Below are 22,894 nucleotides of genomic sequence, written 5' to 3' on the forward strand. Positions count from 1 at the left end.
ACACCCTTTTTTAAATAAAAAAAGGGTGCAGCAACGCCCTCTTAATTTTTAATCGCCTAGGCAATCAAACATTAATGGGAGCACAGAGCTTTCTGGGATACTTATGTCACACATCCCGGGGGGCTCTTGGCTACTACTTCTGCACATTCCCGAACATCTCAACCATGCGCAGAAGGAGCCCTTTCATCAATAGAAAAAAAATTGTTTTTTCCCAAAATACTTTACCTGATTTCACACCTGCGTAGTGCAGAATCAGGTGACGTAGGAAGAAGAACGCAGAAGGAGAGAGGAGAAGCTTCCTCTGCGCCGGGCCATAGACAACGCAGGACCCGAAGGAAGAAAGCTCCGATGGACAGACTGATCTGCAGGATTGAAGGTAAGTGGGATTTTTTTGGGTTTACTTCCGCTTTATTAATAGACATGGCAATGCTAGCTGAAGAATTTAAGAGAAGAATGCAGTACATACATTGTAAAAGCTGTACTGCTCCTTTCTCCATAGAAAGGGAATGAAGGTTATCAATCACATTTTCCACATATAATGATCATACATTGCCAACTTGTTAAACAGTTCAGGTTTTACCAGTTATGTTTGAAAGCATTGTTTGCATCCACAATGTTTTTGGGCACCTAGTGAGAATAATATTTATAGCACTTTAAGGAATTTTTAAACAGCAGCTAGAAAACAAAAATAGAGAAGAATAAATATCAGTGGGTAGACTCTCTAAAAAAATCAGAAAAGTAATAAATACATACCATAAAGGATATTATATTTAATAGTCCAACTAAAATTATTACTAAAAACAAATTAATTACAATCTAATCAGAAATTCCTGATTGTTTAACAATACAATTATGAAATCCTAACAGCCATTCTCAGAGTGGGAAAAGAACCCAAACACACAAAATGTAAAAAATAAAGCACAAATTATTGGATACCCTGCCTTATCGCCTGTTAAGGGCAAAGTGACAGGGCCTCTTTAGCTCCTCCTGTTCCATGTTATACTTATTTTCACAGTGCTGCTCCACCACTACTTTCTTCATTGCAACCAATGCAGAATACTATGCGCTCCTGAAAAGAATAACTAAGGGGGTCACAACGTGTTGCTTTACATGTAACCCTTGACCTTGTTGCCCGATGTTAATCTCCACTTCCAAAATTTTTTAAATAAAACAATGAAAGTTTTTAGAGTGGGCCTCCTGACAAAAATCATAACCCTAACATCTCATAAATACATAAATATTAAACACGCAGTATATAGTATCTCTAGCTGCAAGAATACCCTACAATTCAACACCTATCCTTTTACCAGAAGAATTTGTAAACAGGGAACATATTTCTACACATTATGTCTCCGTCTTGTTTAAACTTTATGCTTTATGGTATACAAAATGATGTTTAAATATTTAACATGTATGGTAAAAGGAATTTAACAGTAGACTGACTTAATTCCAATAATTACACATACAGAGGACAAGAACCCTGCTCTAAAAAAAGCACTGAATGGCACAAAACATCAAACATTTAAAACACATGTTGCAAGTTGTCAAATGTTACACTCCTCCACATGCTATCCTCTATGCCTTTCAGGCCATGAATTGCTAATGCACTGTAAATGGTGCATTTTAATATGGCTTACGGTTCACCTTAACTTTCCAAAACTAAAGAAGAACTTTATCAACAGTCAGACTAATAATCATAATGTAACCTCAACAATCACTTCACAAGTGTGGTTATCTCAAATAGTAATTAAAAAAAATAATGTTCAGTTTTCCAGAAAACCAAATCTACTTAAAAACTGGACAAGTGGGCTATTACTTATAGATTCAGATAATTATAAAAAAACATTAAATAATGTTATCCGCATCCCTTTGAACATAAAGCATTTTCCCTTCTCATCTAAAACCCATCAGAATTGCCTTTGTTGAGGTTAGATCGGTGTACATGATATATTCATATTAGTTGCTAAGAGGTATTACATTTATAACTAGTCACTTGGTAATTAGCTCTCTTTATTGGATAAGGCATCAATGCTTAACCTGTTCACTTAGACTAAAATATTTAAGGTATTTGGGGAAGCAGACTCATTTATACCCCCAATGTAAGGGACATACCAGCAGGCGTACCATGTGATCGACATTGAGGTTTGGTAGCACAGAGGACCCAGAGGTGTTTAGTTACACCGATAATGGTGAACACCAAAATCAAAAGGTATGCAGGGGTTGGAGGAGGTTGTTATTTTCAATTAGAATCTGAGATAATATTAAAAAAAAAATGGGAGATGACCCGAGGTTTAAACGAGGATTATTCAAGGATAACCTTTGAAAGTATTATAAAACTGAAAGCATGTTTGGAACAGACCATAGGCAGAGGTATCACGTTTGTCAATGGTAAGTGAATTTAAACATGCTTAGGATAAACATAGGTCTATCCTCAGTCTAAAAGGTCTATGAAACTAAAAGGTCTATAAAACTCTATGTTTTAGAGGAGATGAAATTAGGGACACAAGATCCCTTTAGGTATTTGTACTGTATAAACAAACATTTTTCTTCTTATTGTTTTTTTTTTATGGTGTATAATGAGGTTAGGCCCTGTGTTAGATATCTTTTGCTGGGGTAATTTCACTCCTCCATTCAGATTTTAAATCTATTAGTTTTATTTTTATATATGGTACAATTTTTACTAACATGTTAGTTTGAAAATAAAAAAAATCATCTGGCATCTGTTTAGTACATACAGTTCCCAAAATCTAAGACAAAAAAATGCAATTTCAAATGTCACTTGCAGCCAAACATGCTGAAAAAACTGGGCATTTGTGGTACAAGCAAAAGTGAAGAGTATACTTTCAGTACTTTCCTAATGTTATTAGTCCCTGCAGCAATTAAAAGATCTGCCTGATGTAACCTGATAACCAGAACTAGCACAGTGGGTTTTCCACCAGCAACTTCACCAGACTTCCACTAGAGGGAGAGAAGACAAAATAAAGGCTGAACATTTTCCTGCCAAAAGTACCTCCTTTCTGCAGCACCCTCTAGTGGTAGTATTGAGCATCTGCTGCAAAAAGACAATTTAAACACACTTCCTTCAGTCTTTTAGTAGCCTGTTTTAAATTTTTTATGATCTGGATACAGAAACAAATAAGAAGTATTTGCATTTGCTAAAAGTGTATTTAATAATGAAACAGCTATGTAGATAGTATTACTGCTTTCTGAATGGACTACAGTAAGTAAAAGTATTGCAGACGGAGGTTCAAAAGAGGTGCCAGTACAAAATAAACAAACCCATGATAGATAGATAGATAGATAGATAGATAGATAGATAGATAGATAATAGATAAAAAAGGACCTGATTTATTAAAGCTGTTCAAGGCTGGGTAAGATGGGTGATCCAGCATACCTGTAACAGATCTGGTCCAGGGTTCAAAACATTTGCTAACAAACAGCAAATAACTTTGAAGTAATCCATTCCAGGTTTGCTGGATCACCCAGCTTCACTGATGAAAGTTCATCTTCTCCAGCCTTAATAAATCAGGCCAATAGATAGATAAATAAATAAATAGATAGATTGTAAGCTCTTTGGGCAGGGTCTCCTCCTCCTGTGTCACTGTCTGTATCTGTCTGTCATTTTCAACCCCAATTTAATGTACAGCGATGCATATTATGTTGGGGCTATATAAATCCTGTTTATTAATAATAATAATAATAATAATACCAACAACAACAGTAGGTAGGTCACACCAGTGACATTTTCAGCATGTGGTCAGCAATGGCAGCCACATATATTCCTTGTTAAAATAACAATGCAGACCATCAAATAAACAGAGATGAGAATCCCACTCTATCTACAGATCCACAGATGTGATATAGGATGGTAAATCCCTCCTTATTGAACACAAATGGACAGAAGTTTATTTTATTTTATTTTATTTGGGGTGTGGGGGATCTGCTCAAAACAAAAGTGCATCTGCTATGTGAATTACCACTATGAATTACCAATGTAAATATTGAATAACCAAACAATAAATAATACAGATAACTAAAGTGCTGAAAAGAACAATTAATTATTCCTAAAGTATAGCTTACAGGCTCAAATAAAAAGACGACATTAGAGAACAATAAAAACAATCACAGTATGTACCCATTGCAGGTCTACACTATTAGAGTATAAAATTTGTGAAGATAAAAAATATTAAACAAGAGGTTAATAATGCAGAATGTATAGTATGTATAAAATAAGATGTGAGAAATGCATGCGTTATGGAATAATGGAAATGCCGAGGATTTTAGCAGTAGAAGGGGACTGATGTATTCCTGCCTGGCACAATGAATAAAATACAGAGCAGTGTTCTGTGGAGTGTAAACAAACACTACATGGCACGAGCTGCTTGTTGCCTAGGAGATAAATGGAGCAGTACTATTTTCTGCACAGGGACCGCAATGCTAACATTGTCACTCATTAAGGATGCATATACATTATGCCTCACTGCTCTGTGCAGTATGTCCCTAATACACTCACTACAGCAACATTTAAAACTGGCTACAGTACATAGAACCCAGCGATTACATTTCTTCATTATCTGGGTTGAAGGTTAATAAAACAGAACATGCAAAAAACAACTTTAATATTCATTCAGTAAATCCAGTTATTCAACCACCACATCTGCTTATGGAAACAGCTCAAGGAAATCGTTTTACCTAAAATACAAATTAAATTCAGGATTTTAAAATTGTTATTCCTTTTTAGGAATAAATAATGGCTATATGTTTAAAAAATGTTAAAACAAAGTAAGGATATAAAAGTATCAGATTCCACTCCATTAATTCTGACCTTCGAGATAGCACTCCTGACCTGACGGGTGTTACACTGGGGTTGTATGCTGGGGATTTATAGATTCTACTTTATGTTTGGCCTTTGTAGTCATTGTAAACATTGAAATGTTCTTCCTGTGAAGTGTGGTCATTAATTGGCTCTCATGTTACAGACAAATATTTCTCCTGACAACACATTAGATGCAATTCTTTTTCTGGGCACACAAGAGACATTTGTCCACCACTAAGTGTCTCCCTAAGCATAGTTTTCTGCTGACCTCCAGTGCAGGACAGGAAATTGTAACCTCAATCAACTACAGCACTGCATCTTCTACACAAAATACACAGAAAAGTAACAAAGCAAAATCAAAGAGGGAACTCCATGCTTAAATATTTTGTTTTCAAATCTATACAACAGTGCTGTACAAAGAGTTATCAGCCATTTACACCATGCTTCTCTAAAGTTTACATTCTAGTTGTCTGTAATATGATCACATTGATATTACTGCTATTATTACCTGGAATAATTATTATACGCAGAAAATTATAAATTCTATCTTGGACTTATCAGGCATAAGATATTTTACTTTCAGCACATTTGTACACAATATCTGATAAATCAGCTATTAAAGTACAACTCCGCCTAATAATTTTTTTTGTTTTGGGATACAGTAGGGAAGAGTTATATTTTCTTCCAGGTTTTTTTTTCTGTTTCATCTGGGGAAATTCTTCTTTAATTTCCTATCCCCAGAGCACCTATATATATAAATATATATATATATATATATATATATAGATATATACAAATATGTGTGTATATATGTAAATATATATACACGCACACACAATGGCAGAGATGGGTTATCATCTTGACAGACAGCAACAAAAACATTGTTAGATTTTGTTACCTTGTTCTCTGTAGACTGTTATCCTGTATTACCCTTATTTATTTCCTTATAATGTCCCTATAATACACAGGACAGAATGTAAAGATCGTTTTCATAAATGTACAAATGTACAACGAAAAATCCTGAGGCTTCAAACCCTAACAGATTGTATATACAAAATGAACATTTTTTTTTTCATTTTAGGGTGGTGAAATACCAATAAGGTAAAATTATAGCTAAAGTGAAAGATGAAACCTCCGATCAGGACTTTATTGGCGTCCTTGTCGTTTGAGGAGATTAACCCTCCCTAATTGCCCTGGTGACCACCGTTATTGAGAGAGGAATTAAAATGAATTCTATATTTTCATGGAAGTCTTTGAAACAGGAGAAAGGTGAACATCTTCAAATAAAGACAGCAGTCCATGAATACTATAAAAACCTGAAAGTGGTTAAACTTTTGTCCTTTCTGTCCAGAGTGCTTGGAGTTATAATTCAAGCAACCACTGTCATTTTGGATTATAGAAGAACAGATCCTAAAACCACAGAATGATAAATAAAAGAGAAGACACACAACCTGGTCGGCGACCACTGCACTGCAAGGCAGCAGTTTTACCCAAAAACACACTGGGCCTCTGCCACTATAATGTAAATTGTGTAAGTAAACCTGTGTCCATATCACACACTCGTATCAAATTCCCTGAAAAGATATTTAAAATAGAATAGAATAAAAGAATTTAAATAGAGATGCAGTAGTACCAGGTTCAAAGATGAGCATGATAAAAGTAGAGAAGATAGAGCAGAATCCATCAAAATAGAAACACCATGCTAGTACATCCTTATCCTGCCACAAGGAAAAACAAAAATGTCTTTAGCATTGCTCTTTGATTACACTGTATATGTATTGTTTGTTATTGTCATCTTTACTATGTTCATAGTACTGTTAGAACTGTATGGTAAAAGTGGTGTGCAGTCTCCAAAATAAGAACTCATACAACTCCTTATTTTGTTTATTGTGTCAAAAACTATTACACAGTGTAGGTTTTTCATACATAAGGGCCATAATGCCCTCATAATCAATTGTCTATTTTGTAGCTATTCTGGGAGGGAGATATGTAGACATAGTATATTGCATTACACTTTGTGTCTTTTATCATTTAATGGTAACAATGACTTGTGTTTCCAGATATTTTACCTTTCCAGTATATTTTGCCAAGCTACCAGCTTATTGGTTAGCTTTCCACAATAAAATCAGACCATCTTACAGATTATACCCTGTACTGCAATACATTTTCTATTAAGATCCAAAATAAAAGCACCCCATATACGTATATAATCAGAGTATTTCTATTTTAATCTGAACAAGCAAAATGACAGATGGCATCTCATTGACATAGAGGCTGTAAACCTACAGTGGGGCTGTTATTAAGAAATAATTACATGGATCCACTGCCTCTGCCCACATAAAGGCAAACATTTGAATTCCAATACTTCATTTTTCACATATGTGAACAGGTTTCCACAAGTGCTTCTTACTGAGATCACTTTGGAGATTTTATATATAAAAGAATATAATAAGAATATAATACCAGCACACAAAAACCAAGGTACATGTTTTGTAATAATGTTAGTTGTGAAATCTACTACAGAATAAATATTAGTAATAATATTAATACTAATCATATAACCTAGAAATTCAGTGCAACTGTGAAATCTTGCTTTTACTACAGTGCCTGCAAAATATTAGCATACTGAAAATAGATACATTGATTTATGAATCCCGGGTGGGAAAAAAAAGCTTCAAGAAACAACCAGCTGTTTTTTTAACCTGGTACCCAGATATCTGGCAAACAGCTCCAATGTGTTTTGGCAAGTTTTCACAAACTTGCATCATTGTATTTTATCTTGATATAATTACTTATGTTATCTGCAATTTAGTTTATGTAAAAAAGTCACTAATTGCTTCTATTATATGATTTCTTTAAGCTTCCCCAACGCTGCTGTCATAAACTAATATTAAATAAAACATTAGGATCTGAGATCCCCAATGGAGGGAGACACAAGTAATTATAAAGTAAGCCATAAAGTGTATGGTAAGTATTTATCCAAAGTACTACTGGTATGCATAATAATGTACACGCAAAAAAAATCCTCACCTGATTGGGGTCATTTAACCCATTTATGCCAATGAAAGCCTCTTCCTCACTAACCACAGTCTTCATCTGTGGGACATTTAGAGTCCCGAGGAAGGTAAAATCATTTTTATCTGTTGGTGGTAAACATGTTTTAAATCTTTGATCAGTAGGCTCCATCCGAACCTCCATGTACTTTAATGTACCATCTGCATTCACGTGAAGTGTTGGTTTATATGGTTCAGAATAATATTTGGGCTGAGGTCTTCCAGTACAGCACCAGTAACCATTGTAATATGAATTTTTCCTTATACATCTTACAAACAGAAGAATGAAAGTAATAAGGGAAACTAAACTAACTGCCACCAAAGAAATGATCAAGTACAAGTTCATGTTAGTCTTGTTGGATGTGTTAGAATGAAAAGTATGAGACTGATGGTTCACTTTTGGATCTTTGTCCTCCACAGTAAGAAGGATAGTGATAGTGGAGGACAAAGGGGGCTCTCCATGATCTCTCACTGTAATACCAAGTCTTTGCTCCAACTGGTCACCCTCCTGGAATTCCCGTAAGGTTCTTATTTCTCCTGTATGAGCAGATATTTGAAATAATGATGGATCTGTAGAGTCTTGTACGTTAAAAAACAGCCAAGCATTATGACCTGAGTCTGCATCAACTGCAGATACTTTTGCAACCAATATACCAGAAGAAGCAAACTTTGTGATCCTCTGCTGAGAAACATAGTCCCTGGAAAATTCAGGGTATATTATTTGTGGAGCATTATCATTTGTATCCGAAACAAAGATAAATATGTTTGTAGTAGAAGAAAGTTTTGGAGAACCAGAATCTTCTACTTTAACCGAAATTTGCAAAACCTGAGTATGTTCATAATCAAAGGAACGTTGGGCATATATGTTGCCGTTGTTGGCATCAATGTATACTAATGAGGATGCAGATGTTCCACCTATTTGCGTTTCAAGGACTGAATAAGTCAACTGAGAGTTTAACCCTTCATCAAGATCAAATGCAGATACAGTGCACAAAAAACTTCCAGGGTCATTATTTTCTTTGATAAAAGCATTAAATTGAGTTTGAGAAAAGGTAGGTGGATTATCATTAACATCAAAAACATGTAACATAATTGTGGTCTGGGTGTGTAAAGGGGGAAAACCCTGATCTGTTGCAATCAAATTAAGAGTATACAGTGCTTTTTTCTCTCTATCAAGAGGTCCATCTGTTACTATTGCATATCTGTTATTAAATTGTTTTATTATAAATGGGAGGTTAGGTTTTAATTCCAAAGTCACTTCACCATTTTTTCCGGAATCCTTGTCTTTTACACTAAGAAACCCTACAGCTGTTCCTATTGCTGCATTTTCCGATACAGAATTTACCAGGGAAGTTAAAGAGATCTCCGGAGAATTGTCGTTAATGTCTTCTATTTCAATCACTACTATACAACGGCTTTCCAAATCTCCTTTGTCTTTTGCTCTTACAGATATTTCATAAAAATCAGCTTCTTCAAAGTCTACAACACCCTTGACAGATAGTTCTCCAGTTAGATGGTTTAGGTCAAATATTTGTTTTATAGACTCCAGTGTGTGGTAATCGAAAAAATACTCCACTTCTCCATTAGGTCCTTCATCCAAGTCTGTTGCATTCAATTTTAAAATAATTGTTTTTGGTGGTGTATTTTCCTGTAAGGACACTTTATACGTTGTGTGGTCAAAAATAGGTGCGTTGTCATTGCTATCCATAACAATTACAGTAATCTGAGATGTACCAGATTTGGGAGGTTTACCACCATCAACTGCAGTTATTAAAAGTGTATGGCTTGCCGTCTCCTCTCTATCCAATGACTTTTCAATAATTAGTTCAGGAATAATAGTTCCATCTTTTCTTTTGTTTACTGATAAGGAAAAGTATTGGCTGGCACTAAGTAAATATTGAGACACACCGTTACTGCCTGTATCTGGATCCTGTGCAATCTCCAAAGGAAAACGAATGCCAGGATTTGCTAAAAATTCAAAAATTTTAAAAGTTTGCCCAAGGGATGAGAAGCTTGGAAAATGGTCATTTATATCAAAAACTTCTACCTCCATACTATAAAGTTCCAAAGGCTGTTCAACAATAATTTCTAGAGTCAATGAGCAGCTTACCCCAGATCCACAAAGGGTTTCTCTGTCCACCCTTTCTTTAACAGCCAACACTCCATTTTCCTGGTTTATTGTGAAATATCTTGAGCCCACTTCTGAACCCAGTCTCATCCTCCGCCTAGATACATCTGCAAGGTTTATTTTTAGGTCCTGAGCTACATTACCTATGTATGTCCCAGGTTCCGTCTCTTCAACAATAGAATACTGAAGCTGCCCTGAGACCCAGCCCCAGCTACAAAGGAACAGTAAAGACAGTACTTGCCTTTCCCAAGGCTTAAAGATGTGGAAGTCCATAACTTAAATTTCATGAAATCCCACATATGTTATAATCCAAAGGCAAAATAAATCCTGCGAATTACAGCTACAGATAAATCCATATCAAATGTGCAAATCATCCTGAGGATTTTATAAGCACAGCAGCTATGATTCCTGTTTCTGGAAAGGTAGGAGGGCGACTGAGACAGAGGGAGGAGAGTAAATGATGATGTTTTGTAGTAAGGCAGTTGACTGACTAGCAGCTTTGCCCTCTTCTGGCCAAGCCAAACAATTGCAGCTCAACAAGAATTTTATATTTATAGCCTCTGCCAGACAGGATCACCAATATTTTAGCCTTTAAAATACAGATATTCTAACAACTACCAACCACAGTTAGAACTGATTTAAAAAAAAAAATCAATGTGTATTTTTATTTTTGCATTTATACTGTAATGCTAGCAAAAATCTTATATAATGCATATACCTTATGGTCCATGCGTGATATACAACATGTTCTTCATGTACTTTACATGATCTACTGTATATATTTGTGCATGAGTCCTACTGAATACACAAATGTCTTCTAATGGGACCTACAGTGTAAACTTGTAAATGTCACCCCAAAGACAATATTCCATGTCATGTATTTTAATAATGAGTTTGTGTTGACTTAACCAAGAACATAGCCTTCCAAAAACCAGGTCTTTTAACTATCAGACAACCTAGTACCAAACCCACAAGATAGTATATGTATAGTTTTCTTATGCCCCCCGTGGGAAATACTTTTCATAAATATAGGAATTATGTGTTAAATGGAGGTTCACACTGAGAATTAAATAATTATTAAAATCCAGCAGCTTCGAGTTGACCTCTATCTAGGAATTGGAAAACTTTTACAATGGAGATGCAAGGAATAGGTAAAGGTAAATATAGACAAGGTACCATTTGCAATAAGTATTAATGCTTAAAATGGGTGGTCAGTCCTTGAACTACCAGTTTGTTTTGGTAGCTTGGCTTTGTCATACTTTATTATTGGGAGTCTGGGCTACAGACTGTGCAATGGTGGTTCTCAAAAATGATTGTATTACTGCTGTAGACATAAACAATCTTAGGCATATATACAGCAAAGTCTACTTTTCCTTTCAGAGATTTTAAAGCAAACAGCAGAGTTACCTCATTGAGGCGACACTTTTAGTGTAGGACCTAGTTACGACGGAAGTTCTACAACAGAATTAGTGCACCCCATCAAACCCTGTTTGGGGAAACCATTGGTTTCTCCATATTCTTTACATTCACCAAAAGGTATCAAAACACTACAGCATATAATCCCTATATTATATTATATTATATAGGGATATTATAGCTATATTCCAAAAGAAAACAAGATTTTCATTTTTTCTTTTCTTTTATTTACAGCAAAGGAGCAAGTAATCTATACAGATATAGTTCTTAAGCCAAATAAGAGAGAGTTGTTACTTGTAAGAGAATTCCTCCATTAACCCTTGTTGGGTCTTTACAATTTCATGCTCTGTAAGTCTACAGTTAGACTTACTAGAAACCAGAATGGCATAAGATATTGCAAGAATTTCTCCGTGCTCCATTATCACCAAGGGGAGACTGAAACAAATTAATTTAACTACCAAATTTCCATTAAATGACACAAAAGAAATGACCCCCTAGTATGGTCAGGGTGACATTTTCCAACACATGTTCTGGTCACAAACCAACGTTTTTGCTTAGAGTAATAACACTGGTATTATCCATAATATTTGTGTGGAAAATGCTGACCAAGTGTACTGTCTTTCTATGCCAGAATGCTTGTTCAAATATATGAGATATAATTCATATTAATTAATCCAAACTGATGAGATGGAAGCCACTGTCTCTAAAATGTCAACTCTTCAGTGTTGCACAGCTGTACATGCTCCTTGCAGGTACTGAAATACCTTTCTCTGATTTGTTTAAAAAATAATGCAAATGCACAATACAAATATAGTACAGAGTACAAATACATTACTACAAAACATGTAATATATAACAAAATGCAGCACAGGTGTTTTCGAAGACTACTAAAGCAATGCTATAATACCCTGACAAGTCTCCTATTTTCCACACAACACTTCTATTTTGTGTGTACAAGTGTCCTGCCCATATCCTATGGCATGCCCCACCAGCAGGGGGCAGCAGATGCTGCTTCCTGAACATTGTCATAAAGATTTACCAGAAAATATGAATGGAAATACTGTATATTCTTATATTTGAAATTGCAGGACTACAAACCTGATGCTTACATTCCCAAGCAAATATATAATTACAGGTAACACAATTACCCTATGACAGCAATTTGCAGCGTGATGGTGAAGATAAAAATGAATTACAGCACATGCACTGCTACTTGACAGCATGGCTTGTGAAAAAACCTGCTCTCTTCAAGCCCACAGTGAGAACTGTATCTATAATTTCAAGAACATTTAGCCGCAAACGTTTCAGTTTGATTATGAATTTTTTATATACAACACACGTCACATGTCACAAGGAGGCACCGGACAATATTTTCTTAATGATCTAAGAGATGTATCAAACAGATCTCATTGGAAGTGAAATGTATCTGAAAGCATGCTTCACATGTTTATCTAACACAACTCCATGTCTGTTAACAAATATCTTCAGATCTTCATACTTTCCCTATAGATGTTCAAATCAGTCCATTGCATACAACCACTTCTAGAAACTTGAGTCTTTTTTCAGAGAATAGAGCATCCAAAGTAAGCATACCTTTTGGTCATATATCCTTCAGTAAAAATGTTTCATGTATAGTCAATAAAGGTACATTAAAAAATATCATATTTAGTATAATAATGAATGTCATAGATGACAGTGAAGATTAATGGCATTTGTTTTAAACAATGCCATTTTGGCCAGATTTGTCACAATCACTAATTTTTAAAATTGGCAATCATCACTGCAATTTAAATAATACGGTTGCATAGACCCCTTTCAAATGTGACAATTAGTTATCTTGTTCAAATAATTGGAGTTTCTGATTGTCACTTTAGGTTACAGGGTGCAAGCCAACAGTCCCAAAACCATTTTAATGCTTGGAAACACCTGTTTTCTTTAATTTCCTTTAATGTGTCCTGTGCTATCCTTTTAATTTCATCTACCATCTCAAATCTTTTTCCCTTGAGCAACAACGATGATGTTTTTAGGTTGAATGTGACCTATACCTTCATCCCCATAGTTTGTTTTACCATATGGTGGGTCTTGCTGCTGTGTTTCCCAGTTTGAAACACAATTTCACACGCTACCGCCAAAAACAAAACCGCTTAAACATAACTTCCAAAAAATACACAATGTAAACAAACATGGCTTTCCATGATAACAATAACTTGTAGACTTTTTCCCTTTTGATACTGGAGGTGACATCAAGCAGTGGCACTGCAAAACATGTTCTATGGAAGCAGGACAGTATCTTTCCTGGAAACTTTTGGATCACACCTCCTATGGCGCACAAAAGCAATGACAAATAAAACATTCTCACAAGGAAGTGCCACTCTAATATCTAGGCTCCACTTCATATATGAATGTGCCCTTCAGATATGTTTTCATAATAAAACCTGTACTCCTCTGCAAACACAAAAAATAGGTGAACTGAGTACATAGAAGAGCACCTTATAAATATGCCCATCACATCATTTAGTAAAATAATGACTTTGATTTTTATTTCTCACCTGACTTGGGTCAGTCAAAAGGCTCATGTTAGAAGTATCATGTACACTATTCACATCTTTTAACTGTGAATTATTTAATTGATTCCTTAAGGTCATATCACTTCCAGTACCAGGAGGAAAACAAACTGGATAACAAGATCCTGGGGGTTCTGGTGGAGCCATCCTCACTTCCATGTATTTTAAAGTTCCATCTGTGTTCAGGTAAAGTGTTGGTTTATACTGATCCAAATAGGATGTAGAAAGAGGTTTATTGGAGAAACAAGATCCACAGCTACTGTAATAATTCCTCTTAAGGCATCTTACAAGTAATATTGTAAAAGTAGTAAGAAAGACTAAACTGATTGCTGCTAAGGAAATAATAAGATACAAAGTCATGTCTGTTGTGGATTTACCATTAGTAAGAAAATCATGAGATTTGGGGCTTTCCTGAGCAATATTCTCCATTATATTTACAATCAGAGTGACTGTAGAGGACAGTGATGGCTCCCCATGATCACTGACTGTAATGACAAGTCGATGTTCTGTGTTATCCGTCTCCTGTAATCCTCGCATCTGGATCTCCAGCAGATACTGAACACAACAGTCTGCCAGGCTCATTGTTTTCTGATATGAAGGCATTGTAAGCAGACTGTAGAAATGCTGGAGGATTATCATTAACATCAGAAATATTAATGATGATTGTAGCCTGACTGCTTAAAGGTGGAGAGCCCAAATCAGAAGCCATCAGTGTAATAGTATATTGTGAGACTTTCTCCCTGTCCAGATGTTTACTAGTGACCAGTGTGTAACGATTTGACATGGGCTGATATTCAAAGGGTAATTTAGGTGATATTTCTAATTTAACTTCCCCGTTTTTACCGGAATCCCTGTCTCTGACTGTGATAAACCCAACAACAGTTCCTAGTTGGGCATTTTCAGGCACTTCATTATTTTTAGATGTAAAAATAATTTCTGGTATATTATCATTCACATCTTGTACTTCCACTTGTACAATGCATCGTCCTTCTAATTTAGGTGTTCCTTTGTCTGCTGCTTTAACAGACAATTCATAAAATTTGGTCTCCTCAAAATCCACTTGTCCCTTAATAAATATTTCACCATTTTGAGAATTTAAATCAAATATTTGTTTTGCAGAATTCAAAGTATGGTGATCAAATGTGTATATTATCTCACCATTTATGCCTTCATCCAAATCAGTTGCATTCATTTTCATAACAACTGTTTTTAGAGGAATATTTTCTTGCAAAGTGATCTTATAACGTGACTGATTAAACACTGGAGCATTGTCATTAATATCTAGTACAATAATGGTTATCTTAGTAGATCCTGACCTGGGAGGTTCTCCTCCATCAGTGGCCGTGAGGACAAGCTCATGTTCAGATTTCTCTTCTCTGTCTAAGGGTTTTTCCAGGACTAGCTCTGCAATGAGAGTTCCATCTATGCGATGGGTAACAGACAATGAAAAATATGCATTTGGGTTTAGTCGGTAATTATTTACACTGTTAATACCTACATCAAGATCATTGGCTATCTCGAGTGGAAAACGAGCACCGGGGAAGGCAAACACTTCTGTAATTTTCACTATTTCATTGGTGGTGGAAAAACTGGGAGAATTATCATTTATATCAAAAATCTCAATTTCTAAATTAAAAAGCTCCACAGGATTTGCAGCTACAGTTTCTAATTGTAGCAAACAGCTGGAGCTGGATCCACACAGGCTTTCCCTATCAATCCTTTCACGAACAGTCAAAGCTCCATTTCTCTGGTCAATAGTAAAATATCTGCTTCCTCCTTCAGATCCCAAAGTTAAGCTTCGTTTACCAACATCTCCTGGATTTATTCCCAGATCCAAACCTACATTCCCAACAACAGTTCCCAGATCGGACTCCTCTGCAATAGAATAGCGAAGCTGCCCAGAGACCCAGCCCCAGCTACAAAGGAGAAGATAGAAAACTACTTGCCATTTCCAAGCAATAGGGATGATTTGCCAGTCCATATCTTAAACCCTTATTGTGTGATTTAATAAAATGCACATCCTTCTTTATAATCCATATGTGTTAAAGAGGAAGCATTTTGTTAAAAGAATCTTCTGTTGTTGCGGTAAAAGCATCCAAAGGGATCTCTAGGCAGACGTAGCTCTTCTTTGTGTGTGAGGAAGGAGATGGGAGGGTGAATCACTGAGCCAGGGGGAGGAGAGCACAGCAAGTCTAAATCGATTCTCTGGTATGGCTCAAATGCTTGAATAGATGACAATAACTCCCTCCTCTGGCCATATTTGAATATTGCAGTTAATGCTGATAGTAACTTGACACGGTGTGTTTACCAAAAAAGTTTAAAATACTGTAAAACCATCTTCAGAAGATAGATAGACAGATAGATAGATAGATAGATAGATAGATAGATAGATAGATGTGTAGTATGATAGATATGTATTTGTTAAAAAGAAATCTTCAAAAGCATGAAAATCTTTGTACTGCCATTCTTATTAAACACAGTAAAATTACATAATATAAAATTGGGTATGTATGCTGTTGTCCTAATTTTAGTTCCAAAAGAGCATAGACTCTGTAATAAAGATCTGATACTTCTTTGGTTTCTATTAGTGGATTACTTCAAAAAGACTCACAGAGTACTGTTACATGTACCCTATGTGATTTTATTTATTATAAAGGTTTATTATTATATGTAAACTCTGTGCACAACAAAATAAATTAAACTGTTTATAAATTGATAGACTTACATCCAATAAAACTAACTCCATGAAATGACATCAGACAGTATTTAGCCTTCCACAATCATACATTAAATTAAGCTACTTAAGATGATCACTTCCAATAAAATTGTATATACCTGACTGTATATTTAATGCTAAAGTAAAATGTCTATTGCCATAATGTATATGTGAATTTACAAAGCCAAAAATCATAATTATAAAATATATACATCAGGCATTAAATATCTGTTTAACCAACAGATCATGCTAACAGCCAGAATGTTAACAAACTCACCTTATTTTTCTCTCATACATTCACTGGTTTTCCATTAAATGAAAAATGTATTGAAAGGTTGGTCCATCTGCTTTTGTGACCAGAACAATAATTTGTACAGCCTTAACTTGGTACTTACTACACACTTAAGTGTATGCTAAGTAATGTATAGGATTAACATTTGCAGGTACAGTTCTTTATTTTAACTCACAGGGGTCAAAGTATTGCCTTGACAATGACTTGATGTTCCTATTAAAAGACAATTCCATCAATGCCTACCACTTAGGAGCAACATCCTTGACCTAAGTCCCAGAACTTACTAGCACCTGACAAACACAACCATGCAATGCCAGTTAAACATGATTAACTGGTTAAAATACATACCTATTTATTCTTTTTAACTGCCAAAAATAGTAATTATCCTCTGCCATTCTTGTGACACTGACGGTATGTAAGAGCATTTTTCTACTTTTTGTCTTTTTATTGGCTCAGCTTTACTGTTTTCACTGTAATTATTCTGATTACTGCACAAAGCTGATAATAATAATTCACTATTCAATCAGAATGATTCTAAAACTGGCAGCAGAAAAAAATCCATAAAAATTATATATATATATATATATATATATATATATATATATATATATATATATATATATATATATATATATAAATATATATATATATACACCATGTATAGTGGTTTTCCTGGAGTATTAAATGTGCAGTATATGGGTCAACCAGAGTAATATTAGTTAAAGGTTTATATAAAGAAAGATTTTAATTAACCTTATATGTTTAAAAAGTATTTTTAACATATGTGGAGTTCAGCATAACATTTAACTTTTACTTCATTAAAGACGAGGTCAATAATTCCATCCTATAAATAGAGAACTGTTTGATAAATGTAAGATGCTTTAATAACTATAATTTATTACAATAAATACAAAACCCACTTAAAATATGGATTTTTAATCAGTTTGTAGTTTACAAAACTAGGGAAGATTTAATGAGCAATGAACAAAACAATAGGTATCTTAAGCTAGAATCTCTTTATTTTTTAATATTTTGTATATTTGTTGAATATTTTGCAGCAGTAAAACCATCATCAGAATATGTTCATTATGAAAGGGCACATATTAATATAAATAAAATAAAATTCTAAGCCATGTATTAACAAGTTAGCTCACCAAATAAACAACCTAGTAAGTGGATTCAAGCTGAGCTGTACAAACAAGACTTGTGTTCATTTAGTGGTTGAACAACTCTTTTTATTAGTTAGGGCACCACCGTACTTTCATCAGGTAACATGTACAGTAACTGATAAGAGTTTGCATTTGACAACCAACTTTCAGGGCTTGTTATAAAGAAAGGGATTGCTTAAATTCTGCTCCCTCTATGTATAAAGCCTTCTAAAATGTAAAAAAAACCTGTAGAGGTAAACATACATATTATACCTACCTTTCCCCCTGATATTTTACAGCAGAGGATGACATCATCATCCTACCAACAAGATCCCAGCTGACTGTTGCAAGAAAACATAGCAACACAAGAGTGAGTTCTTGTAAGGTTTAGGCTATTTGACATCACCTGGGATCTTGTTTGAAGGTGATTAGCATCACCCTATCCTAAAAGGTATAAGCAGAAGCCAAAAAAATGTATTTATTTTATTTTCCACAACAGATTAGTTTTTAAGCTTTAGACATTTTCAAAAATACCAGGGCGCATTTAAAATAAACGCCTTACTATTTCTGCTTTAAGAAAACATAATGAGGAGGGTGAAGACAACTATGCATGACTCCTAAATATCCTAGTTGTCATACCTGTTATCTATAGATACTTTTAGATACATTTAGATAACAATGCAGATCAGGAATCAATATTTAATTTGTTACAACCTTTTTATAGGTTTATGACCCACAAAGTGGTAAACCTTTGCAGATGGACAACTATACAACATCTATTTTATACCCCGAATATATGAATAGTTATATATATTATTTAGGTAATGTTACACTGGTTTTTGTATTAATCACACTTCCTAAAGGTATGACAACCATTGAAGCAAACTAAAAATAAACATTTCAGCACGGTTTATATACATTTTAGGTAACAACATAGTGTGATAGTGTGATATGTGTAACATAAAGAATTCTGACGTCAGACTATAAATATTATGTTGCCTACCTGGCTTATTTCATTTATCAAGCTTGAACTGGATTGGTTACCCTGTGGGTCCATTAGAGCTGAATTTAACGGAGTGACTGTTTTTGTTAATGTACAATCTGCAGTGTTGGTTGCCAGTGGAAAACAAGGTGTGTAACAAGGTCCTGGTGGGTCTGTTGGAGCCATTCTTACTTCCATGTATTTTAGTGTTCCATCTGTATTCAAATATAGAGTGGGCTTGTAATGGTCCAAATAATTACTGGAATGTGGTTTGTTTGGGAAGCAAGATCCACAACCACTGCTGTAATGATCCCTTCTGAGGCACCTCACAATTAATATAATAAATGTAACTACAGAGACCAGACTGATGGCTACAAGAGAAATGATGAGATACAAGGTCATATCTGATTCAGATTTGGAATTTGTAAGAAAATCTTGAGATTTGGGGGTTTCCTGAGCAATATTCTCCATTATATTTACAATCAGAGTGACTGTAGAGGACAGTGATGGCTCCCCATGATCACTGACTGTAATGACAAGTCGATGTTCTGTGTTATCCGTCTCCTGTAATCCTCGCAGAGTTCTGACTTCTCCGCTATATTCAGAGATGTGAAACAAAGCTGGGCTGCCAGACTGAACCAGACTATAGGTGAGCCAGGCATTGTGCCCAGAATCCAGATCCACCGCAGATACTTTACTGACTAAATAGCCAGCAGATGCAGATCTAGGAATGGTCTCTTGTGTGATGACTTCCCCTGAGTTCTCTGGGTATAATATAGAGGGATAGTTGTCATTTGTATCCTGAATAAATAAGAAGACTGAAACATTGGAAAACAGCTTTGGGGATCCACAATCTTCCACTCTAGCTGTGATCTGTAGAACTTGGAATTGTTCATAATCAAAGGAACGCTGGGCATAAATATTACCAGTGTCGAGTTAATGTAGACAAATGAAGAGACCGGAGATCCATCTATGTGACTTTCAACTATGGAATAAATGAGCTTTGCATTATCTCCCTCATCGGGATCTCCAGCAGATACTGAACACAACAGTCTGCCAGGCTCATTGTTTTCTGATATGAAGGCATTGTAAGCAGACTGTAGAAATGCTGGAGTATTATCATTAACATCAGAAATATTAATGAAGATTGTAGCCTGACTGCTTAAAGGTGGAGAGCCCAGATCAGAAGCGATCAGTGTAATAGTATATTGTGAGACTTTCTCCCTGTCCAGATGTCCACTGGTAACCAGTGCATAACGGTTTGACATGGGCTGGTATTTAAATGGTAAATCTGATGATATTTTTAAATTTACTTCTCCATTTTTACCAGAATCCCTGTCTTTAACTGTAATAAAACCAACAACAGTCCCTAAAGGGGCATTTTCAGGCACGCAAGAATTTTTTGATGTATATATAATTTCTGGAGTGTTATCATTAACATCTTGCACATCCACATGAATAACACAGTGCCCCTCTAGTTTAGGAGAACCTTGATCTTCTGCTTTTATAAATAGCTCATAAAAATCAGAATCTTCAAAATTTACAGTTCCTTTAACAAACACTTCACCTGTATATTCATTTATGTCAAATATTTTTCTTGTAGAATCCAGTGTATGATAATCAAATGAATATACAATTTCTCTGTTTGTACCCTCATCCAGATCTGTGCCATTTAGCTTTAAAATAACTGTTTTTAAAGGTATATTTTCTAAAACACTAATTTTATAGCTTGCCTGATCAAACACCGGTGGATTATCATTAATATCTAAGACAATAACAGATATTTGTGTTGATCCTGATCTTGGTTGATCTCCACCATCTATGGCAGTAAGGATCAACGTGTGTTCTGCATTTTCCTCTCGGTCTAAACTTTTATCCAATACCAATTCTGCAATAGGGCTTCCATCCTTACGATTCTTAGTTAGTAAGGAAAAATATGGATTTGAATTTAACTGGTACTGTCTAATACCATTCTTACCTACATCAAAATCCTTTGCAAGCTCTAACTGAAATCGTACTCCAGGAATTGTTACCAGTTCTGTAATTTTTATTACTTGATTGGTGTTTGAGAAAAATGGAGTATTATCATTTATATCTAAAACCTCTATTTCCAGGCTGAACAGTTCTGAAGGATTTTCAACTACAACCTCTAAATGCAGCAAACAGCTGCTGCTTGATCCACACAAGCTCTCTCTATCAATCCTCTCATTCACAGATAATGCTCCATATATATGATCTACAGCAAAAAGATTCCTGCTTTCTCCGGATCCCAGACTTAGGCTTCTTCTATTAATATCACCCAGGTTTAAGCCCAAACCCTGAGCAATATTACCTACAATGGTCCCTGGATCTGACTCCTCTGTAACCGAATAACGGAGCTGCCCAGAGACCCAGCCCCAGCTACAAAGGAGAAATGAAAAAGCTACTTGCCATTTTACAGCATTGGGAAAGCTTAGGTAGTCCATATCTTAAATCCTTCTTGTGGAAAATAAAAAATACATCCTTTCTGTAATCCAAAGTGGTTGGAAATTAGATGATTCCAGAGGACAAAGCAGCAATTTCCCACATTGGAATGATCTAGAGGGTTCTCATGGACGAAGCAGCTCTTCTTTGTGTGTGAGAGATGAGATGGGAGGGTGAATCACTGAGCCAGGGGGAGGAGAGAGTATAGCTAAAAGGAGCTGATTCAATAGTATGACCTTTTTCCTTACTAGATGACAAGCCTGCCCTCTTCTGGTAAGTAGTTGGATTACATTAAAATATTACTCAGCATGATTCTTGAAACTGGAGCAAAATATTTAAAGGATATATTTAGTAAGGTTGATTATACAACACATACACTGTATGTTTCCTGTTGGTTAGAAATGCCGCCTTTGATAGGATAAAGTACTTTTAGAGAATTTATTGTGAATTAAAGAGGCACTAAAACACTGTGGAAATACATATACGCTTTGCAAAAGACTAATATTGCATGTTATCTTATTATAATCCAGTATGTATACAAAGAATGAACTCACGGTTATGGTTTACATTGATTTCATAAAAGTTTATGAAGTGATCCTTAAACATTTTTATGCATTGTTATAATGTATTTTTCATGTTAAAATTATACCTACCTTTACAAGTCACTATACAATTGATTCCTATACCATTTAAAGCATTTGTCTGCACAAAAGAGTTTTATTTTAGCTATGTGTAACTCTTGGCAAGTTGAACAACACAATAGCTTCTTCTTTCAGGGATTCTAGTGAAAAGACTTCAGAATTCTTGGTTTCATATACATGTTGCCCTATATTGGAACACTGATGTCTACACAATTCTGGGAAAGGTGGCATTAAAAAATTACTGAAAAGATCAGTTGTAGCAAGCATCAACTTCCTGCTAAGCTATTAAGAGTTTGATTACACAGAGAGTGTAAGATATGTAACAAATGTCAGGTGATCTAACCTCTAGACCTTAACTCTTATACAACATGACCTGATTAGAACTGAGTAGAATAGTCCAATGTCTGTTGACACTATGCTGGTGATTTTTGGACCCCATTTAAAGCACCAGATGCTGACGTTCATTGAGATAAGTATCCTTAATATGCAGGATCTACAGTATATGAACTGCGCTGGTTTTGCAAAATGATTACAATTCTCACTAACACTGAAATATTACATTTTTACCTAATATTGCTTGGCCAGGAATATTGTGTTTGCCAGGATTTTCATTCATTAAAATGCTAATTTTTGCCAACCCTAAAACCACATTTTTTATTATGTCACTTAAAGATA

The 22,894-nt window shown here is 35.1% G+C and overlaps 2 protein-coding genes across 49 annotated transcripts in view; both read right to left on the reverse strand.

Annotated features, from left to right (window-relative positions):
* Positions 1-22,894, reverse strand: part of LOC140323507 (protocadherin gamma-A4-like) — a 301,537-nt gene that overhangs the window by 27,529 nt on the left and 251,114 nt on the right. For 2 of the 48 annotated variants that reach the window (XM_072400658.1, XM_072400655.1), the window contains exon 1: positions 13,963-14,507. The exons of 44 other annotated variants lie outside the window; for them this stretch is intronic. In XM_072400658.1, coding sequence (XP_072256759.1) covers positions 13,963-14,406 — 444 coding nt within the window. In that variant the 5' untranslated portion in view covers positions 14,407-14,507. Of the gene's footprint in view, positions 1-7,846; positions 10,392-13,962; positions 14,508-21,545; positions 21,568-22,894 lie in introns of those variants that run through there. 2 more of the 48 variants (XM_072400626.1, XM_072400665.1) reach the window with 2 other exon arrangements.
* Positions 19,817-21,541, reverse strand: LOC140324847 (protocadherin gamma-C5-like; the record flags this gene model as incomplete). Its single annotated transcript, XM_072402974.1, has 1 exon — positions 19,817-21,541. A coding segment is annotated over one exon (1,725 nt), but the record flags the coding sequence as incomplete, so codon positions are not given.

The sequence above is a fragment of the Pyxicephalus adspersus genome, chromosome 2 (genome assembly GCF_032062135.1).
Source record: "Pyxicephalus adspersus chromosome 2, UCB_Pads_2.0, whole genome shotgun sequence".
NCBI lineage: Eukaryota > Metazoa > Chordata > Amphibia > Anura > Pyxicephalidae > Pyxicephalus > Pyxicephalus adspersus.